The sequence below is a fragment of the Mobula birostris genome, chromosome 5 (assembly GCF_030028105.1).
Source record: "Mobula birostris isolate sMobBir1 chromosome 5, sMobBir1.hap1, whole genome shotgun sequence".
Lineage (NCBI taxonomy): Eukaryota > Metazoa > Chordata > Chondrichthyes > Myliobatiformes > Myliobatidae > Mobula > Mobula birostris.
In genome coordinates, this window is record NC_092374.1 from 48,443,111 (window position 1) to 48,457,891 (window position 14,781).

General features: G+C 41.6%; 1 protein-coding gene across 3 annotated transcripts in view; it reads left to right on the forward strand.

Moving 5' to 3' along the window:
- LOC140197685 (lysine-specific demethylase 4C-like) overlaps positions 1-14,781 on the forward strand; it is a 385,265-nt gene that overhangs the window by 21,514 nt on the left and 348,970 nt on the right. For 2 of the 3 annotated variants that reach the window (XR_011885993.1, XM_072257997.1), the window contains exon 4: positions 841-958. Coding sequence is in view for 2 of the 3 variants with exons in the window: in XM_072257997.1 (XP_072114098.1) it covers positions 841-958 (118 nt within the window). In the remaining variant the exon portion in view is untranslated. The remainder of the gene's footprint in view (positions 1-840; positions 959-14,781) is intronic. The other variant, XM_072257998.1, reaches the window with a different exon arrangement.

Here is a 14,781-nt window from a genome sequence, read left to right on the forward strand (position 1 = left end):
CTTATAGAACATAGAACATAGAATAGTACAGCACAGTACAGGCCCTTCGGCCCACAATGTTGTGCCGACCCTCAAACCCTGCCTCCCATATAAACCCCCACCTTAAATTCCTCCATATACCTGTCTAGTAGTTTCTTAAACTTCTCTAGTGTATCTGCCTCCACCACTGACTCAGGCAACCTCTTCCGTCATATAATCCTCGAGTTAATAAACTAATAATGCCACATCTACTTAGGTACAGCAAAAATCTTTTGTCTTGCCTGCCATCTATTTCACTGGATCAGTATACCAGAGGAAGGCTGTAAATGAGGATAAAGTATTAAATTTAGTGGGGAAGAGTTTGCATCCCATGACCAATAGAGTACCATACTGATTGGAGTATTTGTTTACAATATATGTCAATGACTTGGAGAAAGGAAAGGAGATAAGCTCCAAAAGCCAAATATTGCAGATGCTGGAAATCTGAAATAAAAGTGAGAGTGATTGAACTTTATTGGAATTTTTGATGAATGATGTCCGACCTGAAACATTTGGTCTTCACAAATGCTGCTTGATCTGATGAGTACCTTCAGCATTTTCTATTTTATTGTCTGGTGTAGTTATTACACTGACCTTTCAAACCTGATACTAGTATAATTATGTACCATCAAAGAAATTGACTGAGGGTATTTCTTAGCTAAGTAGTTGGAAGGTAAACTGGTTTTTTTATCCTCTTTCTCCTGCACTTAACCCTTATTGTCCCTAATTTAAATGAGGAAGAAGACTATGAAGAAATGAGGGTAATTTTTTTTTTACCAGATATTTGGCTTCAGAAATCTTTTCAGATCATTTGTTTTGAAGCAGATACTGCACTCCAAGATACCTGGATTATGAAGATCTTGAACGCAAATACTGGAAAAATTTGACCTTTGTAGCACCGATCTATGGAGCAGATGTCAGTGGCAGCCTCTATGATGAGGTAGGTAATTTGTGTATCAATTACACCAAAGTAATTGGTTTGGTATCAACTGGACTTATCTGCTTTGAAACTATTATTTATGAACTGTAAGGAATTTAGTCTTTAATGCAGTGTTTATTATTGTCTTCACTCTATGGATTATGAATCATAAATATTGAATTAAGCTTTTGATGTTCATTGACAATCCTTGTGAAAAAGAAATAACAGTGTCTTTGAGGAGCTCTATGGCAGGACTTCATTTCCTCTTCCCAAGAGCTTTGTATTTTGTTGTAGAACTTGAAGGTGGTGTATGACACAATGAATTAATAATTGAGCAGATAATATATACAATCAAACATGAATGTCTAAAATAACATAGGTACTAGTTAGTATGTGGACACTAAATATTAGGTATCAATTAAATTTGAATCAAAAAACAAATTGATGGAAGAACTCTGTGGGTCAGGCAGCAAGTTGGCTTTTCAGGTGGAGATCCTGCTTCAGGAGTAAGTGTCTAAAGGGGAGATATAGCTCATATAAAGAAGTGAAAGGAAGGGTTGAGGCAGGAGTGCAGGTGAGGAAGAGTTGATGGGCAAATGGAGTCAGAAGGGGCTTGGAAGGGCAGTAAAAGTGACAGAGCCTGTGTAGCGGAGACAACAAAGGGCCTGAGATTATGGAATCTGATTTTTTAAAAAAAGGAAGGTGGTGAGTGGAACCAGGTAACTAAGAGACATGGGCAGATGTGAACAGTGGTGGGAGGTGATAGGAGACCCAGTGGGTTAAGTTTGTGGGTGGTGGGCAGATGGAATCAGATTGGGTAAGGAACTCCTGGCCAGTTTTCCTTATTATACGCAATGTGAATTTGAGACCAAAATTCTGCTCTTAGTGCCCTAACTTGCACAGGTCCCTACATTTGTTCCCATTTAATCAGCTCCTTAATTTAAAAAATATCACTGAGATTCACATTCAACTATGATCCGATCCCTTCCTTCTCTTTAATCTTTGCCATCTTAAATACCTCGTGACATATCTACATGTCTTAGGTTCTCGTTTCTTGATCATCCAACATATACTTGTTTCACCATTGGCAGCTTTGCTTTCACCTGTAATAGCCCAGAACCCCAGAGCTCATTCCCTCCAAGATGTTCCATAAAGACTCTAACCAAGCTTTTGATAATCTGCCCTAATAATTTCCTTTTGTGAATCGGTACCCAGTCTTGTTTGCTAACTTTACTTTGAAATGTCTTGGGACATTTTGTTATGTCATGTTAGACTATAAGACATAGTAGAATTGGGTCATTTGGCCCATTGAGTCTGCTTCACCATTCAATTATGGCTGATCTTTTTTCTCCCCTTCCTTAGACCCACTCTTCGGCCTTCTCCCCTTAACCTTTGATGCCATGGCCAATCAAGAACTATCAATCTCCGACTTAAATACACCCAACGACCTGGCCTCCACAGCTGCCTGTGGTAACAAATACCCACAAATTCACCACCCTCTGGCTAAAGAAGTTTCTCTGTATCTGTTTTAAAGGATGCCCCTCTATTTTGAGACTATGCCCTCTTGTCTTATACTCCTCCACCATGGGAAATATCCTTTCCACCTCTACTCTTTCCTTAGATCTGGAGGTTCTGGTAAACAACAGATGGTGCAATCCTGGGCATATTACGATCAAGGAATGTGTTTGTAGCCCGGATATTGAACTTTTTGCTGTTGGACTCCGGCCATATTATTTGCCAAGGGAAATCTCGCATGCAATTGTGGTTGTTGTGTACATCCCTCCCTCTGCCAACCCGACATCGGTGTGTAACATCATTTACACTGTCATAGCCAGATTACAAACCCAGCACCCGAGTGCCCTCATTACCATCTCGGGTGACTTGAACCATGTTACCATGGCTAGAACACTGCCCAACTTCACGCAGTATGTGAGCTGTACAACCAGAGGGGAGAGGACTCTGGATTTGATGTACGCTAACGTTAAGGATGCATACAGCTCCTCTCCCCTCCCCCCACTGGGAAGGTCAGATCACAACCTGGTGCATCTAAAACCCTGCTACGTGCCTCTGGTGAAGAGTAAATCTGCAATCTCGAGGACAGTGAGAAAATGGTTGGAGGAGGCTTATGAGGCGCTCCAGGGTTGTTTTGAGATGACAGACTGGCAGGCACTCTGTGAGCCACATGGAGAGGATATTGATGGGCTCACAGAGTGCATCACTGCTTACATCAACTTCTGTGTGGACTGCAGTGTTCCGACAAGAACTGTCCTTTGTTATTCAAATAACAAGCCATGGGTAACAAAGGACATTAAGGAAATCCTGAACACTAAAAAGAGGGTGTTTAGAGATGGAAATAGGAAGGAGCTGAGGGTAATACAGAGGGACCTGAAAGCCAGGATCAGGGAGGCTAAAGACAGGTACAGGAGGAAGCTTGAGTGGAAACTCCAGCAGAACAACATGAGAGAGGTCTGGAGGGGGATGAGGACCATCACTGGGTTCCGGCAAACTAGCAACAGAGGAGCTGAAGGCAGTGTGGACAGGGCCAACCAACTTAACCTGTTCTTTAACAGATTTGACATTGTGGCCCCTGCCCATCCACATGAGTCATCTGTTATTGGCCCCCAACCAAAACATATTCCACTCTCCCCTCCTACCCCTCCTCACAGTCCCCCACCCTGCTCTCATGACTATACCTCTTCCCCACACGAAACCATCATGGTGGGCTTCACAGCTGAACAGGTGAGAAGACAGCTGAAACGTCTCAACCCAAGCAAGGCTGCAGGACTGGACGGTGTCAGTACCAGGGTGCTCAAAGCCTGTGCCCCTCAACTATGTGGAGTACTTCGCCATGTATTCAACCTGAGCCTGAGGCTCCGGAGAGTTCCTGTACTGTGGAAGACGTCCTGCCTCGTCCCTGTGCTGAAGATGCCGCGTCCCGGCGGCCTCAATGACTACAGACTGGTGGCATTGACCTCCCACATCATGAAGACCCTGGAGAGACTTGTTCTGGAGCTGCTCTGGCCTATGGTCAGGCCACACTTAGATCCTGTCCAGTTTGCCTACCAGCCCCGACTAGGAGTTGAGGATGCCATCGTCTACCTGCTGAACCGTGTCCACGCCTACCTGGACAAGCCAGCGAGCACTGTGAGGGTCATGTTTTTTGACGACTTCAGTGCGTTCAACACCTTCTGCCCTGCTCTGCTGGGAGAGAAGCTGACAGCGTTGCAGGTGGATGCTTCCCTGGTGTCATGGATTCTTGATTACCTGACTGACAGACCACAGTACGTGTGCTTGCAACACTGTGTGTCCGACAGAGTGATCAGCAGTATTGGGGCTCCACAGGGGACTGTCTTGTCTCCCTTTCTCTTCACCAATTACACCTCGGACTTCAACTACTGCACAGAGTCTTGTCATCTTCAGAACTTTTCTGATGACTGTGCCATAGTTGGATGCATCAGCAAGGGAGATGAGGCTGAGTACAGGGCTATGGTAGGAAACTTTGTCACATGGTGTGAGCAGAATTATCTGGAGCTTAATGTGAAAAAGACTAAGGAGCTGGTGGTAGACCTGAGGAGAGCTAAAGTACCGGTGACCCCTGTTTCCATCCAGGGGGTCAGTGTGGACATGGTGGAGGATTACATATGCCTGGGGATACGAATTGACAATAAGCTGGACTGGTCAAAGAACACTGAGGCTGTCTACAAGAAGGGTCAGAGCCATCTCTATTTCCTGAGGAGACTGAGGTCCTTTAACATCTGCCGGACGATGCTGAGGATGTTCTACGAGTCTGTAGTGGCCAGTGCTATCATGTTTGCTGTTGTGTGCTGGGGCAGCAGGCTGAGGGTAGCAGACACCAACAGAATCAACAAACTTATTCGTAAGGCCATTGATGTTGTGGGGATGGAACTGGACTCTCTGATGGTGGTGTCTGAAAAGAGGATGCTATCCAAATTGCATGCCATCTTGGATAATGTCTCCCATCCATTACATAATGTACTGGTTGGGCACAGGAGTACATTCAGCCAGAGACTCATTCCACCGAGATGCAACACAGAGCGTCATAGGAAGTCATTCCTGCCTGTGGCCATCAAACTTTACAACTCCTCCCTTGGAGGGTCAGACACCCTGAGCCAATAAGCTGGTCCTGGACTTATTTCATAATTTACTGGCATAATTTACATACTACTATTTAACTATTTATAGTTTTATTACTATCTATTATTTATGGTGCAACTGTAACGAAAACCAATTTCCCCCGGGATCAACAAAATATGACTATCACTATGACTAAAACTGTTCACAGTACTTAAGGTGAGGCCTTACTAGTGCCTTATAAAGCCTCAGCATCACAACCCTGCTCTTGTATTCTCGACCTCTTGAAATGAATGCAAACATTGTATTTGCCTTCCTCACCACTGACTCAACCTGCAAGTCTTAGAGTGTGCTGCACAAGGACTCTCAAGTCAGGATCAGAATCAGGTTTATTTTCACCGGCATGTGATGTGAAATTTGTTAACTTAGCAGCAGCAGTTCAATGCAATACGTAATCTAGCAGAGAGAAAAAAAAATAATAAACAAGTAAATCACTTACATATATTGAATAGATTAAAAGTGTGCAAAAACAGAAATACTGTATATTTTAAAAAAGTGAGGTAGTGTCCAAAGATTCAATATCCATTTAGGAATCGGATGGCAGATGGGAAGAAGCTGTTCCTGAATCACAATGTGTGCTTTTAGGCTTCTGTACCTCCTACCTGATGGTAACAGTGGGAAAAGGGCATGCCCTGGATGCTGGAGGTTCTTAATAATGGACGCTGCCTTTCTGAGACACCACTCCCTAAAGATGTTCTGGGTACTTTGTAGGCTATTACCCAAGATGGAGCTGATTAGATTTTGCAGCTTCCTTCGGTCTTGTGCAGTAGCCCCTCCATCCCAGACAGTGATGCAGCCTGTCAGAATGCTCTCCACGGTACAGCTATAGAAGTTTTTGAGTGTATTTGCTGACATGCTAAATCTCTTCAAACTAATAAAGTATAGCCACTGTCTTGCCTTCGTTATAACTACATCGATCTGTCGGGACCAGGTTAGATCCTCAGAGATCTTGACTTACAGGGACTTGAAGCTGCTCATTCTCTCCACTTCTGATCCCTCCATGCAGATTAGTATGTATTCCTTCGTCTTAACCTTCCTGAAATCCATAATCAGCTCTTTCGTTTTATTGATGTTGAGTGCCAGATTGTTACTGTGGCACCACTCCACTAATTGGCATATCTTACTCCTGTACGCCATCTTGTCACCACCTGAGATTCTACCAACAGTAGGGTGTATTGTCAGCAAATGTATAGATGGTATTTGAGCAATGCCTAGCCACACAATCATGGGAATAGAGAGAGCAGAGCAGTGGACTAAGCACACACCCCTGAGGTGCGCCAGTGTTGAACGTCAGCAAGGAGGATATGTTATCACCAATTCGCACAGATTGTGGTCTTCCGGTTAGGAAGTCGAGGATCCAATTGCAGAGGGAGGTATAGAGGCCCAGGTTCTGTAACTCTTCAATCAGTGTTGTGCGATTGATGGTATTAAATGCTGAACTGTAGTCGATGAACAGCATCCTGACGTGGGTGTTTATGTTGTCCAGGTGGTCTAAAGCCATTTGGAGAGCCATAGAGATTGTGTCTGCCGTTGACCTATTGTGGCGATAGGCAGGTCCTTGCTGAGGCAGGAGTTCAGTTTAGTCATGAACTGAAAACTGAACTGAGTTCAGTTTAGTCATGAACTCAACCTCTCAAAGCATTTCATCACTGTTGATGTGAGTGCTACTGGGCAATAGTCATTAAGGCAGCCCACATTATTTTTCTTAGGCACTGGTATAATTATTGCCTTTTTGTAGCAAGTGGGAATTTCTGCCCGTAGCAATGAGAGGTTGAAATTGCCCTTGAATACTCCTGCTAGTTGGTTGGCGCAGGTTTTCAGAGCCTTACCAGGTACTCCATTGGGACCTTCCGCCTTGCGGGCGTTCACTCTCTTTAAAGACAGCCTAACATCAGCCTCTGAGACGGAGATCACAGGGTCATCAGGTACAGCAGGGATCTTCACAGCTGTAGTTGTGTTCTCCCTTTCAGAGCAGGCATAGAAGACGTTGAGTTTGTCTGGTAGTGAAGCATCGCTGCCATTCATAGTATTGGGTTTCGCTTTGTAGGAAGTAATGTTTTACAGAGCCTACCAGAGTTGCTGTGCATCCGATGTCTCGTCCAACCCAATGGATATAAAGTCCCTTTGTACCTCAGATTTTTTGGTTTTCTCTCCATTTGGAAAACTGTCTGCATATTTATTTCTGCTACCAAAGTGCATGGCCATGCATTTTCCAACATTGTGTTTCATTTGCCACTTTCTTGTCCGTTCTCCTAATCTGTTTAAGTGCTTCTGCAGCCTTCCTGTTTCCTCAACACAACCTGTCCCTCCATCAATCTTTGTATCATCTGCAAACTTGGCACCAAAGTCATCTATTCCATCATCTAAGTCATTGATGTACAGAATAAAAAGAAGCGGTTCCAACACTGACCCCTGCAGAACACCACTAGTCACTGGCAGAAAACCAGAAAAGGATCCTTTTATTCCCACTTGCTGCCTCCTACCAATCAGCTGATGCTCTAACCATGCTTGTAACTTTCCTATAATACCACTATAATATCTTAACTTGGTAAACAGCCTCATGTGTGGCACCACAAAGGCCTTCTGAAATTCCAAATGTACAACACCACTGCATCCCCTTTATCTATCCTACTTCTCATCTTAAAAAACTCCAGGAGTTTCTTTAGGCAAGATTTTCCCTTAAGGAAATCATGCTGACTTTTGTCTTGTCTTGTCCTGTGTCACCAAGTACTCCATAAACTCATCCTTAACAATTGACTCCCAACATCTTCCCAACCACTGAGATCAGGCTAACTGGTCTATAATTTCCTTTCTGCTGCCTCGGTTCTTTCTTAAAGAGTGGAGTGACGTTTGCAATTTTCCAGTCCTTTGGAATCATGCCAGAGTCCAATGATTTTTAAAAGATTATTACTAATGCCTCCACAATCTCTACTGTTACCTCTTTTAGAACCCTAGGGTGCAGTTCATCTGGTCTGGTCTTATGTACCTTTAGATCTTTCAGCTTTTGAGCACCTTGTTTGATGTTGTTAAGAGTTACATCCGTAACTCTTGAATCATTGATGAACTAGCTGGTCTGGATAGAAAATTAATAGTTTTCTTCCCCTTTTTAAAAAAACTAAGCAGCCAGATTTTTGAGAATGAAAAATACCATTTGTCATTGTGTGGTACCTTGTGTGGAGAAGTGCCTATGAAATGGGATCACTAGATGTTCAAAGAACTTAAAATACATTTTGGTAAATCTCTTACCCAGCTTCCTGAGAAATATTGACAGAAGTAAATAGTATAATATGCAGTGGATTCCAGTTGAGTGAGACACATCGGAACTAGTACATTTTGGCCAAATTACGTGGCTGCCCCAATTAGTCAAAATTTCATGGAAATAGTTAAAAAGCTATTAAAAAAGACAAATTGAGTAACAAGTTAAGTATTTAAATGAAATACAGAACAAATGAGAGCACTATCAATATAGTACTATAAAACTGTGTATTAGTCCTAAAGTTATTAATTGAGGAATTGATCCGGTGTAGGCAGCATTGCTCTTTTGATTGACTAAATGAATAAGATCAGTGGAGACACCTAATATAGATAATGGACTGCTTACATTGTTTTTGATGACTGCATTTTCCATATCTTAATTTTCATTGTAACATTCAAGATGATGGTTGATGCCTTGAAATTCTTCATAGTTTCTAACTTATTGAAGTAGTGAAAGCGTTTCATTTTCATTCCTGGCCATTTCTGGCATCTGCAAGCTTGAATGCTTGAAACCGCAGTGATCAAAACAGTTCTGAATTGCCTTGCTGCTTATTTCTCGTCAACTATCAGTGACAAAAATCACTACTTTTTGAACAGAAAAGCATGCCATTGACACTATCTTAAAAACCATTTGCTCTTAGCACAGTGCAGTGTCCAATACCCACATAAGTGCACGTGACTGCTGTTAGTTAGAACCTGTTTGGCAGCATTCTCCTGCCCTAATTAAGGGCCATAGTGTTCCAAATAAACAAAAGGGAACCCCAGCAATTTTCTCAAATAGTTTTAGTTCCTTAAGAATTGTCCCAGATTAGCAGCTGCCCTGATTAACAGATAGCAAAATTAACCTGAATCCACTGTATTGCTTATTTTCAAATTGTTTGTTTCCAGCTTCACTTGTTGCAGTTTGAGTTAGTTTGAATTGTATATAACGCAGCACTAACTTCATTGCAAGAATGATATAACGTACTTTACCACTTGGTTTTGCACAGCTGTTCTTGTGGTGAATAATTGCACCTGGATACATTGAACTGTTCTTGTTAAGTTTTATTCAAACTGTTAGCAATGTTGAATTCAGACATTGTGACATTCAGTGGAATCTAAAAAGCAATGCACCACAGATGGAATTTCTCATCTGATAAGATGTGTACCTAGTAGTAGATTTAATGATCTGTGCATTATTTTTTCCTGCTTCGAACTATAGGGCAAAAAAATTTTATTCTTTGAAGATGTACTCTTGTAATGGGATAATTTTTGCTCCTTATTTTTTCTTTTTATGGTAGGGCTCAACAACAATTTATTTGGATGTATGCAATATTTAATTGGAATATAAGAACCTTATCCAATATTCAGCATCAGAAATGCTGTTGAAACTTGAAGGCATTGGAAATTTTGAGGGAAGTAATGATGTAGAGCTGAATATTACTAGCATGAATGTGTTACCTGACGTTTTGTCTGAATGATGTCACTATGAAATGAAGTGTACTGTGGTTGAGGGATCCAAGAAAAGATTTGGAGGTGAGAAGAGATGGCATTACAGGGGATTGTGTAGCTTCGATAAGATGGGTTAGAATAGAATCTGGGAGTGGCAGCTAAGAAAGCTCACCATTGCCTCTACTTCCTCAGTAGGCTAAGGAAATTGTGCATTTCCATGTAGACCCTTACCAATTTTTATCGACGCATCATGGACACCTGTGATTCGCGGTTTGGTGATTGCTTGGGTGTTCCAGCACCCTGCAGTCTTGGAGAGGATTCCGGGAGGCAGAGGCAGCATGCGCAAACCTAGTGGCGAGAAGGCTGCAAGCTGATGTTCGACTCCATTTCACTGATTAACACGACGAGGGAGATTGAAACATAGAGATGAATGCGGAAGGTGGGCGCCAGGTGCCTGCCTTTTGATCGCTGGTGGGATCGCTCTCCTATGGAGATGGAAGACTGCCTTTTGATCACTGGTAGGATTGCTCTGCTATGGAGAGGGGAGACTGCCTTTTGATCACTAGTGGGATTGCTCTGCTACGGAGAGGGAAAGGCCTGCTGCTGTGCCCGGAGAATGTTACCCAGGTTTTCTGCGTTTTGGATATGGACTTGGACTATAGACCCCTTTTTTCCCAGACTTGTAGTTTTTTTATTTTTGTATTTTTCACCTGATCTTCCTAGTTTTTTTGTGTGTGGGGGAGGGGGATTTGGGACGTCGATCTGCCTGTTCCATTTTTGTTCTTTTTTTTTTGGGGTTTATGATCGTGCTGCCATTCTTTTCTTTCTTGGTTTCTTGGCTATCTGGTGGAGAAGTACACTTTGATAATTAACCTTTGGAATGCAACCTGTATGGATGCATCACAGCTTGGTATGGTAACTACTCTGCAGAAATTGCGGAGTTGTGGACACAGCTCAGCACATCATGAAAACCAGCCTCTCCTCTATTGGACTCAGTCTATACTTCTCGCTGCCTCAGAAAAGCAGCCAGCATAATCACATACCCACCTCAAACATTCTCTCTTTTTCCCCTCACCCTTTGGGCAGAGGATAGCAAAATCCTGAAAGCATGTACCACCAGGCTCAAGAACAGCTTCTACTCTGTTGTTATGACTTTTGAATGATTCAGTCCTGTTGTGAAAGATCAGAATTGCACATAATGCCACTTTAGAAACCTAACTGAAGAGTTCAAATTCATAATTACCTGTGCAATTTTATTGCAATATCAATTAATCAGCATCTGCCATCTTACTTTAGTGCATCGATTTCCTATGATAGTACTGTTTATCTTAACTTTGAAGGACTTGTGTTCTGAGAAAATGTTTGATTACAGAAAAATTCATAAATCAAAAAAAAATTCCATTAGTTTCAATATAAAAACTCAAAATGACATCTAAAGCTCATTAATCTTTGCTTAAGAAACACCTAAGTACTTAAGAATACATCAGCACAAGTCTCTTAAATAACAAGATATTGTATTATCAATTAAATCATCACATTAGAGTAATGTGTTGTTGCTCAAGCTGTAATGGTTCTGCATGTGTAAGTGTGTTGTTGTGATTACAATAAGTCTTCCACAGCATCCTTGTCTACTCATCAACCCACCCTCATTTGCTAACTTGTCAATGATTTTTGAACAGTCCATGAATTCATGCACACAACCCTACTATTTTGCACTCTTTGCACTTTTAAATTTTTTATTATTTCTTAATTTAATGTCATAATTTTTATGCATTGCATTATCCTGCTGCTGTAAAAAAAGAAATTTCACAAATTCAGTGATAATAAACCTGATTCTGGACATTTTTCACGTGTGTCAATCCGGTGGGGGGGGGGTGGTTTGTGGGGTGCATACACAATGCTGTTCATAGCTTCCTTCATGTGTTTGCATTGTTACATGGGTTCATCTACTTTATGGCTATGCTGATATTATATCATTTCCCAATTTCCAAAATAAATCATTATTGTTGGACTCCAAAATATCCTATCTAATTACACACCATAGCATTCAATTGTTCATGGGTTGTTAAAAACGAAGTTGTATTAAGAAGCAGTAACATAACATGGATCAAAGCAGAAATGCTTGCACAAGCACAATGGAAAAACTTACCTGCAGCAGTAGCAATGCAAGTATAGAGCATCAGACAAGCAGCTTTCAAAAGAAAAACATAAATTAAAGATCAATTTTACACAATTTGTACTAGAAAGAACCCAGTTAGAACCGAAGATAAATCAAACTCCATTGTAGTGCAAAGTTATCTTAGTGTTGCAGTATCGAGGTAGTGATTAGGGTTGTGCTGGTTGGTTCAAGAACTGAATGCTTAGGAAGTAGCTTTTTTGAAAGTAGTGGTGTGGGACTTGACACTCTACTTAATTCCTTTTAGAAAGTGTTCGTTAGTCCTGGTATGTCCACTTATTGTCTACTCATTAAGATGAGATGATGCAGATTTGTGTAACATCTGCATACACAAACATCTCTACTTTAATACTCCATGCCTTTATTGATAAAACCCGAAACTGCATCCATCTTTGAAGAAAGGAATGTTTTGAGTGGCTGTCAATTTTATTTTGTGATATAAAGCATTCTCTGCTTTAGTTATAGAAAGTAGTTCCCCTGGTGCTTTTGTTTTGAATTAGATTAATCTTTAGTGGTCCAGAGGAGTTTAAGGCTGAAAGTAGCAGGCAAAAGTTGTAGACCGATGTAATGTTTAGTGTGCCTTCTGGTGGTATTTTGTGTAGTTTAAGTATTTTCAGCTTCTGAAACAAAAACACCAGAATTCTCTTTGTGCAGAATGCTACTGTTGACAAATTTTAACCATTGCCAGATATTATTAAAATGCAATGGTAAAATTTAATTTTAATACTTTTTTGCAATGTTATTCAAATGAATAGTTTTAAAATATTTACTAGTACAAATTACAGGTTTCCCCTGCCATCCGAAGGTAGAGCGTTCCTATGAAACGGTTCGTAAGCCGAAATGTCGTAAAGCGAAGAAGCAATTACCATTTATTTATATGGGAAAAATTTGTGAGCGTTCGCAGACCCAAAAATAACCTACCAAATCATGTCAAATAACACATAAAACCTAAAATAACAGTAACATATAGTAAAAGCAGAAATGATATGATAAGTACACAGCTTATATAAAGTAGAAATACTTTTCCACAATCATTACTGAACTGTTCTCCGGAGCGAAAATCTCGCGCAAGTGCCGTCGGCAAAAAATCTCACGCAAGCACTGTTGACAAAAACACGGCGTAAGCGCTCTTCAGTAACCTTTAAGCTATGAAGCTGCCAAATCATACCAAATAACACGTAAAAATACACAGCCTATATAAAGTAGAAATAATGTATGTACAGTGTAGTATCACTTACCAGAATTGGTTCAGCGCCAAGCACATTGATGATGGTGTGTTAGACTGAGTCGTCGCAGGTTTGGGTGGTGCAGTGGCCCCCACCCTCCAGGCTGCTGACAGATACCGAACCGCAAAGCACGCAGGGGTCCAGCGGTAGCCGGGAGGCATCCAACACACCTTTAAGAAAAAAGCCGAAATAATCATGCTAATTAATTACGTGACAAGTGGCACCTAATTAATTAGCATGTTTATTTCAACTTTTTTCTTAAAGATGTGCTGTGTGTCTCCCGGCTACCGCGGCATTCTCCGCGAATCGCGGGGTGGTGGGACACTGGGGTGTCATCTCGTCGTCTGTTTCCATGAGGGCAGGCAGCTCATCTTCTCCTATGACTGCCCGCCTCGATGTCGAAGGTTGAGGCTCGTCATCTGCTGTGGCTGATGCGGAAGGCTTGCTTGACTGCTGAGCCTCGCGCATTTTTCTGTCATACAGTTCTTTATAAGGAAGGACTCAAACCATCCTGCAAATATCCCTTAAACCTACGTACCCTTTCAAAATTAAAATCGTACTTTACCATTGCAGCGAAAATCTCACGTAGTCACTTTTGGTTCGTTCGCTACTGCATTCGGTTTCGATTGTTATCTGTTCGTCTTCCAATTGCATCAGCTCTTCATCTATCAGTTCTTGGTCATGGGATGCCAAAACCTCTTCAACATCATCTTCGTCAGCTTCCACAAGCCAAACTCACTTAGTCCTTACTTCATTCACCACGATCGAAACGCTTAATTATGTCTAGTTTTACGCTAAGTGTAACACCCTTACGAGCTCTTTTAGGCTTTTCCAATACCTTAGAACTCATCTTGCAAATGGCTGCTCACAGGCACGATTTTAAGTAATGCCGGCGAGAATGCAGTTTCGAATCCGGGGAGAGCGGGTGCTCGGGGCACGTGGCGCGCCGCCTTTTATCGCACGTTGATATTTTTGCGCGCTAATTTTCCCTGTGCGCTGCTTTTTTTCGTAACAGTGAAAACGCCTTCTGAAAGCGAAAAGTGGGTACTAATGTAGATCTTTCGTAACAGTGAGGTTTCGTAAAGCGAACTTTCGAAATGTGGGGGACACCTGTACCAAGATTTAAATTGTATTAAATCTAATGCTACAACTGAATGCTGCCAATTAGCCACCTCCGGCTAATATCAAAGGCAAAGGTCCTGTTCCAACAGACATTTAACACTGGTAGGTGACTGGATTTATGTGGATTTCAGAAGAGAGGGTTCATGATATAGGGTGCTGGTAAGGCCACCCTGGAGTATGGTATATAGATTATAAAAAGAGTATACTTGTGCAGCCAATTTGTCATCTGAGGAGAGTTGTAGACTAGGCCTCTGTTTAGAGGAAAGAGATGATCTCATTGAATTCAGCTCATTCATAGAGCACTCGACAGAAGGTATACAGGGAGGATGTTTTTCATTGTTGAAGTACAGTCTCCAATTTAGACAGAGGCCACTCGGAATAGTATAAGTAGAATTATTTTATTCAGAAGATGGTAACTCTTTGGAATTGTCTATCATTGAAGATTGTAGAAGCAGAATGTAGATTTCTGGACATTAAGGGAA